The sequence below is a fragment of the Oreochromis niloticus genome, linkage group LG16 (genome assembly GCF_001858045.2).
Source record: "Oreochromis niloticus isolate F11D_XX linkage group LG16, O_niloticus_UMD_NMBU, whole genome shotgun sequence".
Classification (NCBI taxonomy): Eukaryota; Metazoa; Chordata; class Actinopteri; order Cichliformes; family Cichlidae; genus Oreochromis; species Oreochromis niloticus.
Genome location: NC_031987.2, coordinates 16,238,596 through 16,261,033, shown reverse-complemented (window position 1 = coordinate 16,261,033; position 22,438 = coordinate 16,238,596). Strand labels below are relative to the sequence as shown.

The 22,438-nt window shown below is 38.6% G+C and overlaps 3 protein-coding genes across 3 annotated transcripts; 1 reads left to right on the top strand and 2 right to left on the bottom strand.

Moving 5' to 3' along the window:
* Positions 1-535: 535 nt before the first annotated feature.
* cybrd1 (cytochrome b reductase 1) lies at positions 536-3,012 on the bottom strand. The gene is made up of 4 exons (XM_003447318.5): positions 2,602-3,012; positions 1,719-1,927; positions 1,266-1,420; positions 536-1,180 (listed from the first exon to the last, which is right to left on the bottom strand). The coding sequence occupies exons 1-4, from the start codon at positions 2,786-2,788 to the stop codon at positions 901-903; spliced, it is 831 nt and encodes a 276-aa protein (XP_003447366.1). The 5' UTR covers positions 2,789-3,012; the 3' UTR covers positions 536-900.
* A 1,636-nt stretch (positions 3,013-4,648) lies between these two features.
* Positions 4,649-15,107, bottom strand: dcaf17 (ddb1 and cul4 associated factor 17). The gene is made up of 14 exons (XM_005452935.4): positions 14,478-15,107; positions 14,300-14,403; positions 13,597-13,687; positions 13,365-13,501; positions 13,182-13,260; positions 12,751-12,840; positions 12,538-12,645; positions 12,289-12,391; positions 11,877-12,019; positions 7,360-7,469; positions 7,177-7,261; positions 6,890-6,973; positions 5,418-5,573; positions 4,649-5,334 (listed from the first exon to the last, which is right to left on the bottom strand). Exons 1-14 carry the CDS (start codon positions 14,646-14,648, stop codon positions 5,227-5,229), a joined length of 1,569 nt encoding a protein of 522 aa, XP_005452992.1. The 5' UTR covers positions 14,649-15,107; the 3' UTR covers positions 4,649-5,226.
* mettl8 (methyltransferase 8, methylcytidine) lies at positions 14,563-21,615 on the top strand. Its single transcript, XM_019352538.2, is given in 10 exon segments — positions 14,563-14,696; positions 15,899-16,055; positions 16,299-16,390; positions 16,478-16,839; positions 19,045-19,098; positions 19,439-19,492; positions 20,182-20,321; positions 20,728-20,834; positions 20,963-21,028; positions 21,319-21,615. Coding segments are annotated over 9 exon segments (1,182 nt in total). The 5' UTR covers positions 14,563-14,696; positions 15,899-15,903; the 3' UTR covers positions 21,474-21,615.
* The last annotated feature ends 823 nt before the right edge of the window (positions 21,616-22,438 follow it).

Sequence of the window (22,438 nt, the reverse complement as noted above, 5' to 3'; positions counted from 1 at the left end):
GCAGAGTTTAGAGTCTGTCAACAACTCCTGTAGCGAATTAAGAGCAGGAGCACTATTGCTGAAGTCAGCTGCTCGTATCCAGAATTAATTTTGCACCGTTTCTTAAGAAAAAAAAATTATTATAAGACCGTATCAAGGACCTTCAGTCCTAATGGTTCATGTGTTGCATGTCCCTTTTTTAAATTTCTGCAGTCAACTTTTGATGTACAGTCACATTTTACTCGAATTAAGTTGGATTTAATTACAGCGATCCAAAATCCTGCGTTAGTTATTTATGAACATTTTTTTCACCCTGCTGGCAAGGACAGAAGTGATTCTGACAACTTTGGTTTCTTTCTTTTTATCTAATAAGTGCACCTGGTTAGTACGGTTTTAAATGGTCCACATTTTTTTTCTTACATATGCAAAATAATATATGTATGTATATTAAAAAAGATTTACATCTACAATAATAACAATACAATCACTATCTAGAGCATGGGTAGTTTCTCTCTTTCACTGCTGATTAAATATTATAATGTGAATAATGGAGACATTTTATATGTATCAAATGTTTATTATAAAATATACTGTCAGTATCAAACTCAGAAAATACAATATAAAGTATTTAGTGTACATAGAAAACCTGCGGTGATTAAATTGTGCAGTGTATGCCTATTTTTAAATCATTGTGTGAATCTTATTACAGTAGTAGCTCACCATTATTTACATGCACTTACATAAGCACTGGAGAAATGGAAAAAAAATCAAAATGAAGTACTTTAAGGTGCGAGAGTGAAAACTAAAAAGAAAATGAAGAGCGGTACAGGAATGTAACAATTTGATGCATTCCTTTTGATTTCCCTTGTTCATTTAAACTGGTTGCACATACATTAATCCACTCTTTTTTTACTTTTTCTATCAGTTAGCCTGTTCATCAGATTTGTTACTCCTCTTCCTGGCATCTCCAGCACCGTAAGCATCAGATCCATCCGGCAGTTGAGACAGTGCTGAAGTAACTTTACTGTTGTCCTCACCTCCCCCATTGGTATGCAGACTATGCAAGATCTGGTCACTGGGGCGTTTCCAAGATGTTCGAGTGGCAATCCAAAGAATCAGACCTCCAAAAAGCACCAGGAGGACTCCCAGTACGTTCACAAAAATTGCCTCTGGGGGAGAATCCTTATACTTTGGGTCTTTCCTTTTGTGATGTAAACAGAGGAAAGTTATTGTCACTGTTCAGCATTTACACTGTATCTACTCTCACTCTCTATTTTAATACTTACAGGCCAAAGATGAGTTTCTCTGTGATGCCCATAAGTGCCACGGCTATGACACTGGTAAAAAGTAAAAGACCGCTGTAGACGTGGAGAGGCATAAACGCTGCTCTCCAGGACACAGGTGTAACTGGTATCAAGTACATGCCAACTCCAAGAACAAGCTGCCCATTGAAAGAGAGAGACAGATAAAACCCACTTCAGATCTGAAGACTGCTGTCCACTATGACTTAGTCTTTTAGAACCACCAGTAAGAGGTTCAGAGAAAAATGAGAAAGCTATACTGTTATACTTTAGATGTGTTAACAGTCCAGTCTAATGGTAGTAGTAGCTAAAAAAACCCTGCAACAACTGTGCTTCTTAGGTAAAATGTTAGACGATACTCTTATCTTCAATATGTAACAAAAGTAGGTCTTTGTTGTAACTGCTTTAAAAAAATACCAAAAAATTGCATCTATTTACCTGCAGACCGTACAGTATAACAGCCGTGAGGCCCAGCCAACTGTGCAGACTGTACATGTTGGGAATGTTGGCAGCATTGTGGAAGTCAAAAACTGCCACCATGGCTATAACAGCAAAAACGAAGGCTAATAAATTCAATCCTGCATGAATGAACTTCATCATGAGTTTGCTGCACTGCCAGGTCCAGGGGAGCCTGTAGACTATTATTGCTGCAAGAGAGAGTCAGACAGCCAGTTAGCAAGAACTTAAGGCAACAATAATGCTTTTTAAAAAAAATAAAAAATAAATAAATTTGACTACATATTTCTAAAGTTGTAATCTTACTTGCTTTATACTATCTAGGATGTAATGTTTGGGTCTCATAGCCTCATGAAAATCATATGGGGAAAAAAAAGCACACGGGTCTTGTAATGCATGTAAAATCTATATGTCACAGTGCATGTTCACTCATAGGTTTCTCTCTTTAGATGAAGGAAACGTGTACTGCCAGCTTGTGATTCCCTCATTACGCAATGAAGGCCAGAATCAGGCAGGCAAACAATACAAGCCAGCCCACTTTGAAAAAGTCTTTGAAAAATGTGAAGGAGGACATCAATTTTGGATTTTTATTTGCACCTTTTAATCCCGCAGATATCTTGGTATAAGAAAAAGAAGTGCACTTTCAACAGTTACTCTCAATTTTTCTACATGATTAAAAAAAATGCTGCTGTCTTTATTCACAGACATCGTCGTCTGCACGACTCTTTGGGCTTAAACTGTAAGACGCAGGGAGTTTTTTCGCCTTAGGCGAGAATTTCCTGTTATTGCTCACACTTTTAATATCAACACCCGATGCCCATTTGCAGAGGTGATGTCTTATAAAGATAATAAAGACCCTTCTTACCTATTCCCTGCAAGAAAATAAATCCAGTGACTGTTAATACTGGATGCCAGTTGAATTCGGCGAGCCCTCCATCCCAGGCCAAACCTTCCTTAAAATACAGAACCCATCTGAGGACGAAGATTATGGAAACAAAGCCGGCGGCGGCGGCGGCACACAGAGCCAGCAAGAAGTGCTTCAGGTTCTCCATCGGCGTCTGCAGCGGGGGAGAGGCAGAGACTGGACCGGAGCGGCTGCTGTCAGGTACAATAACAACTTACAACTCAGCGCTGCCCGTTGAGGAGGGACCGCGGTCACGTGACCCCGAGCTGAGAAAACGTTTGGAGGGAGGGTGTTTTGCAACTTTGGTGGTTACAGAAGAGAGTCTGGGATCGGTTTTAAAAGATGTTTTGTTTTTTTTGCTTTTTGGTGCTGCGTCACCCTCTGACCTCCGTTACAACACAAGTCCACAGCTGCGCAGTCCTTCACAGTCTGAGCTCCAGCGGGATTAAAGAAACAGCCATGTGGGCATGACTGGACATCTGTGGCTCTGTTTTTGCTTTGTACTGCGTTTTATGAGTAGGCACTTTTCTCATTATCCCCCCTATTTACATCTTACTAATGCACCACAAGCCACATTACAAAGAAAACATGAAGACAACACTTTGCTTTTTTCTTTTAAAGCTATACCTAGACTGTAAATATTAACGTGTCACTTACCCTAACAGACAGCTACAACATTTAGGGTTGGAACATTAAGACACAAAATCCTACAAACAAGCTCAAAGCCACTTTTGTTACAACTGAAGATTCATTATTTAAAAACTTATTAAAGAAGAACACTTGATTAAAGTTCAAGTTCACGGATATCAGTCTGTCCCATTAGAAGGCATAATGTTAATCAATTTCACTTCCCTTGGCGCAAACAAGAGTCATGCAACAAAAAAGGGAGTGGTTTTGCAGCTGGTGGCCACAGATCATTGCTCTTTTCTTATCCTTCCCGGCTGATTTCTTTTCTCTTATTTTGCTTTTTGTTGGTTTCAGTACCTGCAGCCCATTTGGGTTACAGAGGTAGTCCAAATCCTCAAGGGTGAAACATCCATATGTGCTGTTGCAAGGTTTGCTGTGACTCCAAGGATAGTTTTTTATTCAAAATATTTTTATTGAGTATTTGTGTATATAGTTTACAAAAAAAAAAAGAAGACGGAAAACACAAACTGTTTACAATGAATACAAAACAGAACTTCTCATATTGGAACGTTGTTTTCCTCTCTTATTATTTACCAAACATACTCCAAGGATAGTTTCAAGAATTTAGAGGAGACACAAAGTGTGCCATTACATGAGGAGAGCTGGACAGCGCCAAAGAATGGCATCAACCCAGCAGCAGGACCAATATCTGCTTCTTTATGTAAATGACAGTGGAAACACTGCCAGTGTCACTGCCCACAAAATGACCTACTCGTGCATGTTTCTGTGGAAAATCAGTCAGAAGGGATACAGGAAAAGCAACAGTCCTGCTAAACCATTTCCTTTTGGGGAGGGGTTGTCTTGTTGTTACCTCTCCAGCACATCCGCTGTGACTTTGTGCCAAGACAGGGGAAAAGGATTCACACTGTGACAGACTGATACCCCTAAAGTCCTCCTTTAATTTTTGAGAAGTGTCAATATAGGGTATAGTGTACATTTGCAAGGGAAATTTGACTAATTCTGTGAGATAATATATACTTTTGATAAACCTAACTTAAAGGTTAGCTAGAACACACAAACTAACTGGTTTCAGTTTGGGGATCTATGCAGTAAAGAACAGACATACTTTATTGTACTGCTACTTTTAATTTCTTATGAGCATATTTAGGAGCTAAAATTAAGATATTTACCCATCACATCTTTTTTGTAAACTGAAGCCAATCAAAATGTGTGATACTATCTCAATATGTGGGACAAGACAAACACCTGATCACCCTAACTTCCCATTGTGACATTATATTTTCTTTTATTACATCTTATAATGAATACAGAAACAGTTAAAAAAAAAAACTATAGAAACTTGGTATACATAAGACTCCTGTTCCTGTTATGAGATTTTTCCTTTCACGTTAATTTGGGGACTCGCATCTGTAACCCATGCATGTAAATAGACCTGCAATTTGCATGCAACAATCATTTGTGAAACGTGACACTGTCACCACATTTAATCTGCATGAGTGCACTGCAGCTGGCAAATCACTTTTCTGAAACGTACTTCATTAGGATGGCGTCAGGCAATTTCATCAGCTCTGACTGTTACCGTTCAAGCAAACAATCGCATAACTATCTCAGATTCTGGCTCAGAGCAAATATCAGTATCTTAAAATTTGGATATGCATGATGGAAAAAGAGAAGGCTGAAATACAAGAGCAACTTGGAAAAATAAAATATTTTATTTTTAGAATAAAGAAAAAAAGTGAGAGCAAGTTTAATGGTACAGACTTAGAATAGTCATAACAGAAAAAAATAGTGATAATCAAGAGTAATCATATGAACTGAGGATGCAAAGATCCATATATTAAAAAAACAAACAAAACATAGGGGAAGGGTAATCATATTAAAAAAATCTTAAGTGATCATGAAAAGCTTTACAGCAGCTTTGATTCAGTTTTGCACCGCTTATGTTTTGGTCGTGAACAGTTTGTAAACATGGCAGCAGAACTTAGCGTTCTTTTGTTCAATATGAACAATCGTGTCTTTGTCGAAGAACACCTCGTTTTTATTTGTCTGAAACAAAAACGAAGAGCACACATTAATCCACATCCAGACTACGCACCCTGATGTTTGCCTACTCATGTCAAGTTACTCACCTCATCCCAGGTTTCAATCAAATCGATCGTCCGCAGTAATTGCCCGGTCTGGTTGTCATGGAGTTGGATGCACGCTCTTCCTTCTCCTTCCTCGCCGTTGGTTACCACGATTGCCAAAAGGTCAAGCTCATCCTCATATTCCACCATTCGGAAAGTCTGCATAATCAAAAGGCCGTTGTGAATTAAGTGCTACGTACTATGTTCTCTTTAATGAACAGCTCTAAGAGCTTTTACTTGCCTGCAGTGTTTAAACCTGAAAGCTTATCAATGAAATTCTTCAGAGGACATTACCCAATACATAGCTCACCTGAGGAAATGTGTAAGGACAATTGAATGTATAAAAATCCATTGAGCTGCCATCCTGAATATTCTGCACTTTAAATAAATATGCAGGGTTTTTTTTATTCTTCTAAAAATATTTTGGTGCACACCAAAGAGGCTTTGGCTTTCCCCCAGGAAAAGGAAACTCCCACTGGCTCTCTGCCTTATGTCACATGGAGACCAATTTAGGTTACATACATACTCACCTCGAAATGCCCATTTTGAGCCAGGAAACCTCTGAAAGGTGTTTTTAAGAACAGAGGATCTTGTATGATGACTGAATTCGACTTAAGATCCTCATTCATTTTGAATTTTTATTACTGAGCTGTAAATCTATTTAAGTCTGGCGGGGTGATGACAATACCTCATCAGCGTCTTACAGCTGATTAGGGAAGAAAAAACTGTTTTGCAAGAAAATTCAGCTGAAAAGAGAAATAAACCCTGCATCAGTTTGCTATTTGTAGCTGCAGATTTGCAGTATTAAGAGGTATTTACAGGAGAGGAAGTGTAGGCAGGATTGAGTCATGTCTGCCATGATGGATAAAATTGTCAACCAAATTTTTTTTTGTTTAGGTCTATTACAGAGGAAAAACTAATATATATCACTTTTTGAATAAATAAGAAGAAAAAGATCTTATTTATATTAAGAAAAAAAATAAAAATAAAAATATAACTAAATAAATAATAAAAATGTGGATATTGTGTTTGCGTCTTGGTTTAAATAAGAGAACAACCTAATCCAGATTTGTAGATCTGTTTTGTCAGATCCAAACCCTCGGGGCATGCAAGGGACTTCGGGGCATGTCACGTGGTGTCTGGCTTCAGAAATGATGGCAGCAGACGGTCTGCTTGTTCTGGCATACTGTGAATTCTTGATTGGGATCTTGAGAGTTTTTAGATTTTGTCAACACCTTGTTGTTTTTATGGTGAGGCAAGCCACAACATCCTACAGGAGGAGCCTGCTGGTGTACTCCAGAGGGGTATGTTTGCCCTGTGATAATACTCTGAGTGCATCTTAAAGTCACTCAAGTAATTAACAAGAATGTCAGGACCCTTACTGCATTGTAAGGAGGAAGAAAAATATTATTCACTTCCTGTCACTTTCACTTATTGGTATTTAAGTTAGTAATTTAATTAGATCCTATTTTTACCTTTTGAGATGGGTCATCATCCAGCTGTTGAAATCTTCTTTTTACTGTGCGGCCTGATGAGGTCACAGTGACTTGGGAGATAGGCTACAAGAGATGGAAAGCATAAACTTTACATTTTCTGAAATTATAAACAATACGCATACAGTTCACCTCTATAGGAGACTTCCATCTCTGTTGTAGCCAGGCTGATTTATTGTACAAGGCTGATCCATCGCAAGTCAATTAAATTTATTCAGAAAGCAAAGGACAGCAACTAAAAATCTCAAGCAAATAAATATTACACTTACATTGTTTCGGTGGGTTTTCAGGGAGAAATCCTCAACGACCTTAGATGGCAGAGCACTGTTCAGTTCACCGAGGATTTTTAGGACACTGGAATATAAAAAAACCGAAAACACAAATATTGTACAATAAGTATATTTGGCAAATAAGATAATATGATGATGTTAAAAAAATACCGGAGCACTCACTTTATGGTGACAGGTCCCACATGGATAATTCTTCCTGAATCATCAGGATGGAAGAAGATCCCGTCGTTCTCAAGAGAGTAGGAGTCCATCTCTTGTACTCCGTTTGTAGCCTAATTTAATAAAATCAAAAAGAAAAAGATGCAGATTTCTTACAGTTTCAAGTTAGCACACAACTTAAAGGCTCTTTCCATCAGGTCTGTTGGCAAAAAGGTCAAGATGCAAAGAGCAGGTGAGAAAGACAGGAAGTCAGATACAACAAAAAAAACAACAGTGCAGAACACTGTAACAGACCCACGACCGACACATTCCCAAGGTTACATTAGTGGACAGTCCACACGTACATGGGTATTTTTGAAAACGCAGATTTTATGATTCTATGCGTTTGGGCCTTTCTTCCACGTGTGAATGGCGTTTTGTGTCACTGAAAACAGAGATTTCTTAAAACTCCTGCCAGCGTGGAGATTTTGGAAAACTCACTTTTTGCATTTAGGTGTGGACGAGGAAAACGGAGATTTACTCACGCAACGTCAAAGGTGTGTGCCATTTTTGACGTCACGCTGTGCGCCACGTTATTGTTTACATGAGATGAATTTCTATAATGGCGGACATAGATTAACAGCAACAGTATTTGGTCTATCTGCATTTTTTACACTCTTACATATACACACGCAGTTTCTGTCCCTCTATTTAGAAAGACAGAGGCGTCAGAGTGAACTTCGGATGTGGCTTCTACATTTAACACAGACGCTTTCACAACCCAAATCCAGACGTCGGTTTTGAATAAATTTAACTTTCAAGGTCCATTTTTAAGCTTTTCCAGCACATTACCAGAAAAAAAAAGAAAAAGAGAATGCATGTTTCACTTAGCGTCACCTCAGTAAGACCATGTAAAAATTTAAACAAATCATTTTAGCTCGACTTAAATGTCCTTTGTTCCCCTTTTGTTAAAACATAGAAAACTGCACCAAAGACAAATACTGAAAAAGGAAATGGTGCACTATGCATATAGTGTACAAACTCAAAAAAAAAATTTCTCTTAAAAATAAAAATTTGCAAATGTGAACATATCAACTTCTTAGAGATATTCATCTCCACTTGAAAAAAACAACAACCCCACAAAAGAAGAAAACTACACCAAACACCCCAATAATACACAGCAAGGCCAAATTAATAAGTCTTCTCATCAGATATTGATGCTTCTTTCCTATGTGACACAAAAAAATAGGAGACAGATGTTTGTTATTTTAACTAGTTAAGCACCTACACACCCAAAAATGGGGGCAAAAGGGAGGAGATCACGTTTAATCGATTATAACACGAGGTCAGAAATATAAGTGGCGACATGAGTAGTGTCCACAGAAACCTCTGAATCTCAGCTAAAAGCTCATGTAAACCATTTCTACAAACACCAAACAAAGCAAAGACACCAAACAGTTAAAAGAGCAGTTACATCACCATGAATCTGTGGACAGGTAATATCCATATTTTGATTTATGATTTTCTGGAGTTTAATGTGAACCGAAGCATATTTTCAAAGGTGTTATATGCTATAAAATACTTTTAAAAATTAGGCGAGCGATATAAAAAAAAAAAAAAATCAAATTTTTCTATGTTTGAGTCACAGTAACTTTGACATACTAACACCTGCAGTATTATTCACATCTCTGATGACATCTCACATGTGTTAGCTTTATTTTGATACCAAGACTGTTTACACAGAGTTTGTAATTGCAGAGAAATACATTTATTTTGGTCATTTCATTTTCAAGTAGGAAGCTCACCCTGTTTGTTATACCCTTTAGACAAATGGAGTGTTTTTTAATTAAATACATATTCTTTAAAGAATGTTCCCTTTTATAAAAAGTAGGATAAGTTAAAAAAAAATACATAAAAATTATTATAGCTCTTTTACGTAGAAAAAACTAACCAGCTAGTCTAAAACTAAGAAACACTTAAATATTAAGTTAAATTTGAAAACTGTTTAAAAAAAAATACATCCCCATTCCACATTCCATGTGACAATCTGATTGGCTTAGGAGTGATGATGTCACAAGGACACCTTAAGGGTCTTTAATCCTTTGAAGTTTTTCCTCAAATAGGGGTGAGAAACAGCAATTGTTTCAGTTGTTTCTTCGCAGCCTTTGTGTTTGCAGCCTTCAAACGTTCACTACAGAAACATTTGGAAACCTCTCAGAGTCATGTATACAAACGCCAACATGTATCCAAGATTACGGCAACCAAGACAAAAAGATTACGCCGCCTCTCCTTCCACACATGGCCGGCCAATTTCTCCAAATGACCTCTCATCCATCCAAAGGGCATTACAGGAGAGTAGGAATGAAAACAACCATCTCCAGAACAAACTTCAACAAATTGAAGAAGAAAAACTTCACCTGGAGAAGAAGTGCTTACAAATGGAAGCACAAAATAAACACCTGGAAGAAACACTACAGCGCCAGCCCGACATCAACATTATTAATGAGGGCTGGGGGATCAAGTTTGCTCAAGCCAGAGAGCAGATTGTATTCTTGATCAAAGAAAACAAGCAGAAGAGTGCTGAACTTAAACAAATGTCTGAGCAGTTTCAAGACAAGAAAGCGACGATTGATAAGATGGAGTGGGATCTCCAATACATGGACCAAAGGAATCAGCTGCTCCAAAGAAAGCTTGATGAAGCTGAAGAAAAAAATAAAGAAATCTTCCAACAGAAGGAAGACCAGGACACAAAGCATAAAGACATGCAGCGTGAACTCCAATGCATGCAGGAAAATTACAGAATGGTGAAAGTAAAGTTGGATGAAACACTGCGCCAAAATAAAGACCTGCTTCAAGAGAAAGAGCAACAGCAAGAAAGACTGACAGAAGAAAAGTGCATCATCAAGGACTTTGAGAGTAAAAATCAAAAGATGCAAGAATTCTGTAATGAATTGAAGGTCAAAACAAGTGAGCTGGAGGGAGAAAAGGAAACACTGGAAAAACGATGCTCACAGATGCAGAAAAGGATCGAACAAATGGCGAAAAACAACTCGGAGCTCATTAAGGGGATATTGTTGGAATTCAACAACTTGAAGCGGGAAAACACAGAAATGCAGGCGCAAAAGCAAAAACAAGACAAAATGCATGAAGACCTGCAGTGTACGCTCCAAGACATCCAGAAAAGAAATGAGCAGCTAGAAGACATGCACAAAGAAGATCAACTGAGAAATGCAGACCTGCACAAGGCAAAGATAACACAGGAGGCAACATCCAAAGACCTCAAAGACAAGCTTGAAGAAAAACAAGCAACATTAGAACAGGTGGAGCAAAGATGCAGGAACCTTGAGAAGCAAAACGCAGAAACAATCGATGAGCTGAGAACCCTCATCCTGGAGAAAAAGGCGCTCGTGGAAAAGTCCATGAAAAAGAAGAAAAAATTCTTCCGCTTGTTCCAGAAGAGGGACAATACTGCCTCCTTCAACTGATGTAGCCTCGTCTTGCTCCACCTCTGTTCACCCCCCCCAACCAGTCCCGGCAGTTGACTGCCCCCTCCTGAGCCTGGTTCTGCCGGAGGTTTCTGCCTGTTAAAAGGCAGTTTTTCCTCCCCACTGTCGCCTAGTGCTTGCTCAGAGGGGATTGTTGGGGTTTTCTCTCCTCTACCTTGTTTCTTTATTTACTTATTTGTTTAACTTTTTGTTCTTACTTCGTTTTACCTTGTTTCATTATTTACTTGTTAACTTTTTTGCTCTTACTTCGTTTTAACTTGTTTCATTATTTACTTGTTAACTTTTTTGCTCTTACTTCGTTTTAACTTGTTTCATTATTTACTTGTTAACTTTTTTGCTCTTACTTCGTTTTAACTTGTTTCATTATTTACTTGTTTAACTTTGTTGTTACCTCGTTTTACCTTGTTTCTTTATTGACTTGCTTGTTTAACTTTTTTTTCAACTTATCTAACAAAATAATAAACCAATTAAATTTATCCTTTGAGTATTTGTCATCTAATCTTTACAGAATTTCTCCAAAACACTTTCAAACATTCAGATCTGTCTTTTATTTTCTTCTTCAAACCTCATGAATGGTGAACTAAAAAACCTGGAACATGCTTTGAAACACTGAAATTGTTTCAGCTGAAACTGGCAAAGTCATACGTGCGTGCGTGTGTGTCACAGGTGATACGGTGTCACTAGTCAGGTCATCATGTTTAGGCTCATTCACGCCAAAATTATTTAGGCTAAATGACAATGCCATGGCTTCTCAATGGGAGAGAAGGCACAGTTTAGAGATCAGCACAAAGGTAGTATTGTGAGGTGATTACATGTTTAGTTCACTCCTGCTCTGTCCACTGACTGAATAGGAAGACTGTCAAAAACATCTGCAGCCTTTCTTACAATGACAACTCACCAGGGTCTGACAAATTTAGCAACAGCTCATTCTACCACAAACTGACTTATTACTGTCATGTTTTACTCAAAGTACAACCATAACTAAAAGGTAATAAGGACGTAAATTTATAGTTGATGAGGATTTCTTAAATATACCATAGTGCCGTCCTTGAGTGAGCAGATGTGGTAGGTCCCCTCGTCTTTTTTACGAGGCGGTGTGTAAATGTAGTGCCATGGGTTTCCTCCAATCTGAACACTGTTTTCAGCACAGGAGACCTTGAAAAGTACAGGAGGGCAATCTGTGCAATGAGAAAGGAAAAACAAACATTATGCTCACTTTGTGAAGCAAAACATTCTTGATTAGAGTGGCTAACACTCTGTGACCCCTGGAACAGCAACACATTCACAGTTCATAGCCTTAAAGAAGTCATTTCAGGTCCCTTACAGCTCACTTTAAGACAACTTTCTTCTTATTAGCTGCCTCACAAAAATGGCTTTATTAGTTATTTGAAGCTATGCATATACTCAACTTTAAGCACAGATACCACTGGTTCTTAAAAAAACCAACCTGTGATTTGAATATTTAACGGGATACCAAACGGTGCATCTCCGACTGTTTTGCCACCAAGAAGAGGACTCTGCTTTCCAAGTGTTACCTTCTCTGTCAGGTACTGAAAACAAAGAAAATGTTCATCATATTCCCAAAGACGTAAGAAGCAAGCTAAGCAGAATGATAATGAAACACTTTCTATTAAAAAACATAAAATCACAGCAAATTCTGATGCATTCACTAATGTCTAAATAAACACAGACTTACTCTTTGGACAATGTGCTCGAAACTGTACATTTTCACTGACTTATTGCTGTAATACAGTGCAAGGACACCTTGAACCAGATCAGCACCTATGACACCATTTCCAAACACCTACAAGAAACAAAACAAAAACCCTTTAAATAAAAAACCTCCAAAAATGTACATTTGAAAAATGTAAACTGTATTTAAAAACAAACAAACAAACAAAAAACTTACTTTTTTATTGATCTCCATAATGCCAATAACGTCCAAAGGGAAAACGTGAAAAATAGCGATGTGCATCACTGTATTCTGAGTGATACCTGCCTGTGGGATAAATCAGAAAAAAGGTCACATCTCCATCTTCTCTCTTCATTTTTATAGGACTTACAGAAAAATAAATAATTAATTAACTGTCTAGTTGCACAAACAATAAATTATTATTATTATTACTAATAATAATAATAACAACAACAACCTTCTGATTTGAAACCAAAAACCACAAGATGAAAAAAGAATAATCATTAAATCTAAAGAGTAGTAAAACAATGAAATGATAACAAGGGTCAAGTATAGCTAGTGACAGCTAACTTAAATATAACATATTAACTTATTATTGACTTTCTCTCAAAAGACACAAATACTTTAAATACATGTATTCACTTTACCTGTCTGGCTAAAGGTGTTTCCTTGTTTTGAACAGATTTAACATAAAATGTCTCTTGAGAAACATCCCAGCCAAGATATCTGCAGGACAACAACAAGCTATAAAGTTAAAAAGGCTTTAAAATGAACCAAATCTAAAAATACATTCCACTCAAAGGACACTGACATCAGAACCTTAAAGATACCTGAACTTATAGTTTGGAGAGAGGTAAACTCTCTGCAGTTCTTCTCCTGTTTCAGCTGAAAGGCGAATTAGCCAGTTATTGGCCGTCAAAGCCAAGAGGCTCGGTTTATGATCAGATGGAGAAGATAAGGATTTTTCCTTTGGATGAGAACAAAAAAAAAAAAAAAAAGAGGTAACACAACAGTCTGAAAATTTCTATTTGAGAAACACTCAGTTTATTAACGTTTACTTACAACTGGGCTGTGACACATCAACGTATCTTCAATTTTCTCCTGTTTGGACCTCGTTGGCAGTTTGTACAAAATCTGAGGCTCGGCATGAACACTGAAACACATATACAAAATCTAAAACAAAAGCAGCTCTTCAATGTTATTGGGCATACACAACACTTTCCTACTTCATTTAAAGCTCCTTAGATCATCTGCTCCTCTGTATCCTACATCACTGTTTCGCAAAAGCAACAATTTCTAACGGAGTTAAAATGACACAATGGGTTTTATTTTAATTGTACACATTTACATTAAATATCATGACCCACCTGTTCTCACACTATTCATCAGGCATCTATACTTTTCCCTGCCAGATAAGATAAGACAAAAATATTCAATATCTTCCATTGTTTTGAATGGTTTTCTGCATTTTTTAAAAACTCATCTATTTTCAGTACCGCAGCTACACTGTTACACCCATCTCCCTTTCATTCACACGCATGTATTCTGATTTGGATTCCTCTTCTCTCTTCTGTAATATGAACACTTCATATAAAAAAACTATCTTTTAAGTAGGTAGACTTTTAACAACTCATTTTTAATAGTGTATATGTCCAGTGGAGGATTGATTACTTTAATTTAACGTACCAATATAATCCTGTGTATTATTTGGTATGTATACGTGTTTAAAAACTGAAGCTAATTAAAGTTAGGACCCCATACTCACCAGCTGTAGCAGTGCTGGTAGTTTTCAAAGTATAGTTTGCAATTTTCGTACATTACTGTGGATTTTGAGGTCTTGCTCCATACTTTCGTGAAAGTCCGGTTTTCCTACAATATGACAACAATAATTAATATGGTAAAACACCAACTGAAAGCAGATACACTACAAACTGTAACATTACCTGAAGGAGGATACCTCTCAGGATCTTCAAATTATGTCTGATTAAAGTCCCAGTATTCCCAAGACCTGTGCTCCTCCGGCTCAGCAGTTCAGCTGCGTTAGCGCGCCCCTTTCTCTGCTGTGGCGCCATCTGCAGGTGGTACGTTTCCCTACTGGGGGCTGCTAGTAGCATGACTAGATCGACTGACTGAAGTGACCACAACAGCCCACCCAGAGCGAGGTAAGCACCGTATGGTTTTGTAGTCCAGCACGCTACAGCTGTTTTCTAGGCTTCATGTTTTCAACGCCGCAGTGCCCTCACACGTCCAATGACTAACATGAAAAGTTAACAGCTAGCTTAGGTTAGCGTGAGCTAAACAACCTCGACATGTCGCCAACTTCATCCAAAAGTTTTGTCTGCTATGTGACCCAGAGGAACTGCTCGGAGGTTGCATGGAGAGTTAAATATAATTGTTAGGGTTAAGTTGCGAGCATTGCTTTCGCGTGTCGACTGGGGTTGTGTCGTTAGTTAGCCGCTAACTCTATTAGCACCCCATCCCTCTCCATGTTTTCATACGCGTCTTCTTCTACGGCACAATAGCGCACTCGCTGTCCCGCTGTAGCGCACCCATTCGTCTGCGCGTACCCTGACCAGAGATTCACTTAAAAATCAGCTGCATCCTTTAGTTTCCGTTTTTATTTGCAGTAATAGTCAGATTTTATATTTTAGCAATTATTATTCAAACTATATAGCTTTTTTGAGCATTTGAGCGGTGTTAGCTAAACATATTTGTCTGTGTGTATGTGTATTTAATCATTTATTTATTTTATTTCTGTTTTGTTTTTCTGTATTAAATTTGAGCTAATTTACTTTAAAAAGTCACGCTAACGTATTATAATAGGTTCTTTTTTAAGGATTTTGTTGCATTGTATTTCAAAGTAGCTTTGGGGATGTTTTTAAAAAAAATCCTATTGCGTTATATTTTATTGAGCTATTCCAATTTAAAATTGGAATAAAACTGATTTCATTAATCAGTTTTATTACAGGCTATGCATTTTCTATTTTCAGAACATTTCCCAGCTTTCAGGGCAAAAGAAGAGTTTATCGTATTCTGTTATTTTATTTACATGTCTGTATTAACATTAGATAGATTAGATAGATTTGGATGGTGTCTTTAGAGGTCACCGCAGCGGCTCATTTGTCTCCATCTCACCCTATCCTTAGCATCCTCTTCTGTAACAGCAACCCTCTGCATGTCCTCCTTCACTACATTTATCAGTCTTCTTTGTGGTCTTCCTTTGTGTCAGCTCCATCTTCAGCATCGTTTGATGCTAGTATCCCTCCCCTGCATGACATAGATATTGCTTCCACTAGTCTTTTTAGGCAGAAATGTACTGACCAGGGACTGTTGTATGTATTTAAATCTATGTGCACTTTTACAGAGTAAATGAATAAAGCAAAGAAGTTCTCTGTAGCCAAAGTAGCTGCAATTTTCATCAGATTCTCTATGAGGTTAAAGAGCAGTGACGGAAGACCTTCAGCTCCACTGGGTTCACGGATTCTGACCAGTCCTGATGACATCTTCAAGCACAACATGTGGTAAGTGATGCAACTTTAATGAATATGTGTAAAAGTTGTGTTTATGACTCCACATAATAAGAAGACCACATATGGCCTCTATATATATGGTATATGTGTGATATATATAATATGCAATCTAAAATATAGGTCACAGGATTTCATAACATTAAAGCTAATTATAACAAATTAAATTGTGAGTCATTATAGTTAAATTGATATATTAACATTCAGCCGCTGCTTTAGTAATGCTTTTCATGTTAGGGATCATGTGCAATGGACAGAGGAGGACAGGGAAAATGCACGGCAGAAGGCGGAAGAAAATTCCACTGTACGACTTCCTTTAAACGAACAAGGCAAGAATAAAATATTTTAACAAATTTAATTTGGGAATTACATGGAAACAAAAATGATGAAAAAGTTCTTGAATTCTGTCCTTGCAGGTAAATTTGTTACAGCAGCTTGCCAGTACTGGGACAAGTTTTATGAGATTCACCAGGACAAGTTCTTCAAAGATCGCAGGTGGCTGTTTTTAGAATTCCCAGAGCTGCTGCCTTCAGGTGAAAAAGGCCGGAGCACAAACATGTGTCACGGTCATCAGCAAGCAGCCATTCAACTATGTAGTGCATCCAGCATGGACACTGAAAAGGGAAAACATCAACGGTGCAATCCCGTTGACCATCACAGGAATACAGACACCTTTAACTTTCAGGAGTCCTGTCAACAAGCTGCACGAGGAACGAATGAAGCTGCTGTGGATGATTCTGTTTTTCCTGGACAACGTGCATCCTTCAGGATCCTGGAGGTTTTTAAAAGTGTTAATATACTCTTTATATATGTGTATATACATACATACATACATACATACATACATACATACAAAAAAACACCCAGCACGCCCCTGCGGGCGGTTTATCCTTCAAGCTCGGGTCCTCTACCAGAGGCCTGGGAGCTTGAGGGTCCTGCGCAGTATCTTAGCTGTTCCCAGGACTGCGCTCTTCTGGACAGAGATCTCCGATGTTGTTCCCGGGATCTGCTGGAGCCACTCGCCTAGCTTGGGAGTCACCGCACCTAGTGCTCCGATTACCACAGGGACCACCGTTACCTTCACCCTCCACATCCTCTCGAGCTCTTCTCTGAGCCCTTGGTATTTCTCCAGCTTCTCGTGTTCCTTCTTCCTGATATTGCTGTCATTCGGAACCGCTACATCGATCACTACAGCCGTCTTCTTCTGTTTGTCTACCACCACTATGTCCGGTTGGTTAGCCACCACCATTTTGTCCGTCTGCATCTGGAAGTCCCACAGGATCTTAGCTCGGTCATTCTCCATCACCCTTGGGGGCATCTCCCATTTTGACCTCGGGACTTCCAGGTTATACTCGGCACAGATGTTCCTGTACACTATGCCGGCCACTTGGTTATGGCGTTCCATGTATGCCTTGCCTGCTAGCATCTTGCACCCTGCTGTTATGTGCTGGATTGTCTCTGGGGCATCTTTACACAGCCTGCACCTGGGGTCTTGCCTGGTGTGATAGACCCCAGCCTCTATGGATCTTGTGCTCAGAGCTTGTTCTTGTGCTGCCATGATTAGTGCCTCTGTGCTGTCTTTCAGTCCAGCTTTGTCCAGCCACTGGTAGGATTTCTGGATATCAGCCACCTCCTCTATCTGCCGGTGGTACATACCGTGCAGGGGCCTGTCCTTCCATGATGGTTCCTCGCCTTCCTCCTCTTTCTTGGGTTTCTGCTGCCTGAGGTATTCACTGAGCACGCTGTCAGTTGGGGCCATCTTCGTGATATATTCGTGGATGTTTCTTGTCTCATCCTGGACTGTGGTGCTGACACTCACCAGTCCCCGGCCCCCTTCCTTCCGCTTAGCGTACAGCCTCAGGGTGCTGGACTTGGGGTGAAACCCTCCATGCATGGTAAGGAGCTTTCTTGTCTTTATGTCAGTGGCTTCTATCTCCTCCTTTGGCCAGCCTATTACCCCAGCAGGGTACCTGATCACGGGCAGGGCGTAGGTGTTGATGGCCCGGATCTTGTTCTTACCGTTCAGCTGACTCCTCAGGACTTGCCTGACCCTCTGCAGGTACTTGGTGGTTGCAGCTTTCCTAGCGGTCTCTTCATGGTTCCCATTCGCTTGCGGGATCCCCAGGTACTTGTAACTGTCCTCTATGTCTGCAATGTTGCCTTCTGGTAGTTCAATCCCCTCAGTTCTGACTACCTTCCCTCTCTTTGTTACCATCCGACTACACTTCTCCAGCCCGAATGACATCCCGATGTCATTGCTGTATATCCTGGTAGTGTGGATCAGTGAATCGATGTCTCGTTCACTCTTGGCATACAGCTTGATGTCATCCATGTACAGGAGGTGGCTGACAACCGCTCCGTTCCGTAGTCGGTATCCGTAGCCAGTCTTGTTAATGATCTCACTGAGGGGGTTCAGGCCTATGCAGAACAGCAGTGGGGACAGAGCATCTCCTTGGTAGATCCCGCACTTGATGGTGACTTGTGCTATGGGCTTGGAGTTGGCCTCTAGTGTTGTACGCCACATCCCCATTGAGTTCCTGATGAAGGCTCTTAGGGTCCTGTTGATCTTATACAATTCTAGGCATTCCAGTATCCAGCTGTGGGGCATTGAGTCATAGGCCTTCTTGTAATCAATCCAGGCTGTGCACAGGTTGGTCAGCCTGGTCTTGCAGTCTCGGCTGACTGTTCTGTCTACCAGTAGCTGGTGTTTTGCTGGTTATATATATATATATATATATATATATATATATATATATATATATATATATATATATATATATATATATATATACACATACACACACACACACACACACATATGTGTATATATATATATATATATATATATATATATATATATATATATATATATATATATATGTGTATATGTATATGTGTATATGTATATATACATATATGTACAGGCTGTACATGTTACACAGATAATGTTAAATAACTGCTTTGCATTTTCTTCTGTTCACAGGTTGGATGTGGAGTAGGTAACAGTGTGTTTCCTATTGTAAACAACATCAAGTAAGTAAAATTTTTTCTCTTTAATGAATGATCATACAGATGTTTAGTATTTGATTTGATTGCATACACATAGAACACAGTAGAAACTTCTCTGTGAGGTTGTTGTGTTATCACCTACATTGGAATAAAGTTCCTGGCGTTCTTCTATTTTCTCTTTGGTTCTTTAGCTTTAGTTCATCCTGGTTTGTGTTCTTTGCAAAAAACCAAAACAAAACAACTGAGGCACTTGTAAAAAATATGTGTTGAGCCACAAAATCACTTCGTCAATGTTTTACAAGTACTTGTGGTTGTAATGTGATGATTCCTAGTTGTTAAACTGTTTGTTTTCTTCAACAGAGAAACAGACTCATTTTTTATACTGTTGTGACTTCTCACCACGTGCCATTCAGCTGGTTAAGGTTAGCATTTGTTTCGTATGAAAATATAAAGTGTATACTGTATTATAATAATAATTTAGTCATCTAGAAAAATATTGCCATCCCTTAAATGTTTTGGGAAATAATTTAATTTCAACAGCAGATTTTTATCTATAAATAAAACATGTCTTTATCATACATTTCTACCTAGACAGACACAGAAAAGATAAATATGACATCATGTGCAGAAATGTAGCAGAAGAAAAAAAAAATCACTGTTACATATCTTCACATTAAATAAATCTCACACATAGAAACTAATGTTAGTAATGTCAAAAAGATGGCATTCATATACACCCGCTAGCCAATTTGTAAGGTACACCTATTTAACTGTTTGTTAACTGATCCACTGGGATTTTCCCACACTACCATCTTTAGAGTAGGTAGGATAGGCTCCAGGCTGTCCTGAATTGGATAGGAGGAAGGATGGATGAATGGATGGATCATCTTTCGGGTTTACAGAGAGTGGTCTGAAATGGAGAAAATATCCACTGAGTGGCAGTTATTTAGGTGAAAATGTCTTCTTGATCTTGTCAGACAAGAATCACCAGGCTGCTTCAAGGCGATAGGAATGATCATGAGAAAATGTCTCAGAACTGTACATGAGCTGCAACACCAATGTGATAATGACATGCTTAATAGATATAATCTAACTTATTTTCCTCCTGTAGAACCACCCAGACTACGATGACTCCGTGTGTCACGCCTTTGTCCATGACATTTGTGACAAAATGGCCACCTTCCCATTTCCTCCTCAGAGCCTGGATGTTATTCTGGCAGTATTTGTGCTCTCTTCCATTCATCCAGAGCGGTAGGTGAGGTTTAGAGTACACCGATGGGAGACCCTAATGTCATTTATCACCTGCCAGCTAGCCCCTCCCCCTCCACAACCTCCATAACCATCCCATTGCCCAGCCTTTGTCTGAATGCCATTACAAACCCCAGTTTGAAATGGAAATATTAAACCATACAGTTAAATGCAAGATATTGAATATTGGGTGGTTTGCTTGACACTAAAAGTATAGATGAATTTGGGAAACATATGCATACATACTTGGGTTAAGCTAATACAAATGCACTGCTGACTGAAATCAGTTATATCTCAGTGAATGCATGTCTCCTTGGCCTATATTTTAGCGATGGCTGCAAGGATCACCTTAGCTGCAAGCCTGCTGCAGTATAACATAATTTATCCAATAACAAAATTTTAATGACAGCTTGCAAGACATTGTGAACCATCTGTCTGCATACCTGAAACATGGTGGTGTGCTCCTTTTCCGTGATTATGGGAGATATGACTTCTCACAACTCCGTTTTAAGAAAGGTAAGCCTCCAGATATACCCGTTGTATCATTTTACCCTAATTTCTTATATATTCTTAATACATCTTAGTCTGTGTGTGAGATTCTCTTTTTTAAACAAATTCTTTGTCATTTAATCTCTGACAACCAGGACGGTGTCTATCAGAAAATTTCTACACACGTGGAGATGGAACCTGTGTTTATTTTTTCACAAAAGGTATTTCTACTTATGGTGTGTGGGTGTTGACACCCCCATTCTGATCAGTGCTATGATACTAGTTTGTGGTGTTTACAAACATGGAATTTACATTTATTGGTGAATGGTTAAATATATACATTATCTCAGATAAAACTCAATTCCAAAATTCTTAAAAATGAAAACAAATGTATAAAAAACAGCTTCACGGTAATGCACACAAAACTTTTCTGTTGTCATGGCTTTCTTGCCAGAAGGAGAACCTGGACTAAAATTCTGGTTCCTGACTGTTGTGTTTTTACGTTTTACAGAGGAGGTTCATGATTTATTTTCCAAAGCTGGACTGGAAGAAATTCAGAATCTAGAGGACAGACGACTGCAAGTGAACCGAGGAAAGAAAGTAGTAATGCGCCGGGTGTGGATGCAGAGCAAGTACCGGAAACCATATCCACCTTCAACCTCTTAGCATCCCACCATGCAGAGCTCTAACTAGAACTGTGTATTTTTCATACTTTTATACTTAAACTGGTTTATTTGGGCCTAGTAATAACTGTTTTTTGGAGGCAGCTGGGGGTAAAATATATAAAACTCAATAAAAAACAAACAGATATTTGGTGTTTTCTACTTTTATTTCTCTTTATATTCATATTTAGATACTGACACAATGTTGTTACGTCCAGGTGGGCTCGGGTACATGAACCATGCACTAGACGTTTTAAGGCCACTGTAAGAATGATTGACAGGAGATTACGTTCCATTATTCTTCAAGCCACTTTTTGTAAGAGAGAAGCAAATTAGTGGTTGTACCGATGTGTGGCCTGAATATATGCTCAGTCGTGTTTATTGATGCTGATTTATCTGCAGATAAGCTGCAAAACTGATTCAACTTCACTGCCATAAAGAACATTTCAGGAAATCATTCCCACTGTTCTAAGAAATACGCTGAGCAAATTAGAACTAATGTATCTTCTCGGATGAGAGATTTAACATCTTCAAGAATTTTAAAGAAGTCCAGTCGCTTTCTTTCCAATGACCTGGATGACTCTACATGGACATTCCTGTTATTCTTTATGAAATTGTACAACAACTCTTCTTTTTGTGACCGGTGAACACATCAGACACACACCAGGACAGATGATTACATGCATATTTCTGTACCAAACCTCCTTGCTGCTGTTTCTTAAGTGTACAGTGCATTTCCACCACTGTTTGCTAGAATTTGCTTTTGCATGATCTCAGTCTTTTATCTTTTTTCTTTAACTTCATTTTATTATCCGATTTCAAATTTTTTGCACTGCTTTACATAATAAAGCCTTCAGTATTGGCCTATGGTACTTTTAATATTGTTTTATTTTTTGTAGATTATGCTATTTTAAATTTGTGTTCTTTTGTAACAGTAAAATCTGGCAAGCTAGCTATCAGCAGTGCTGT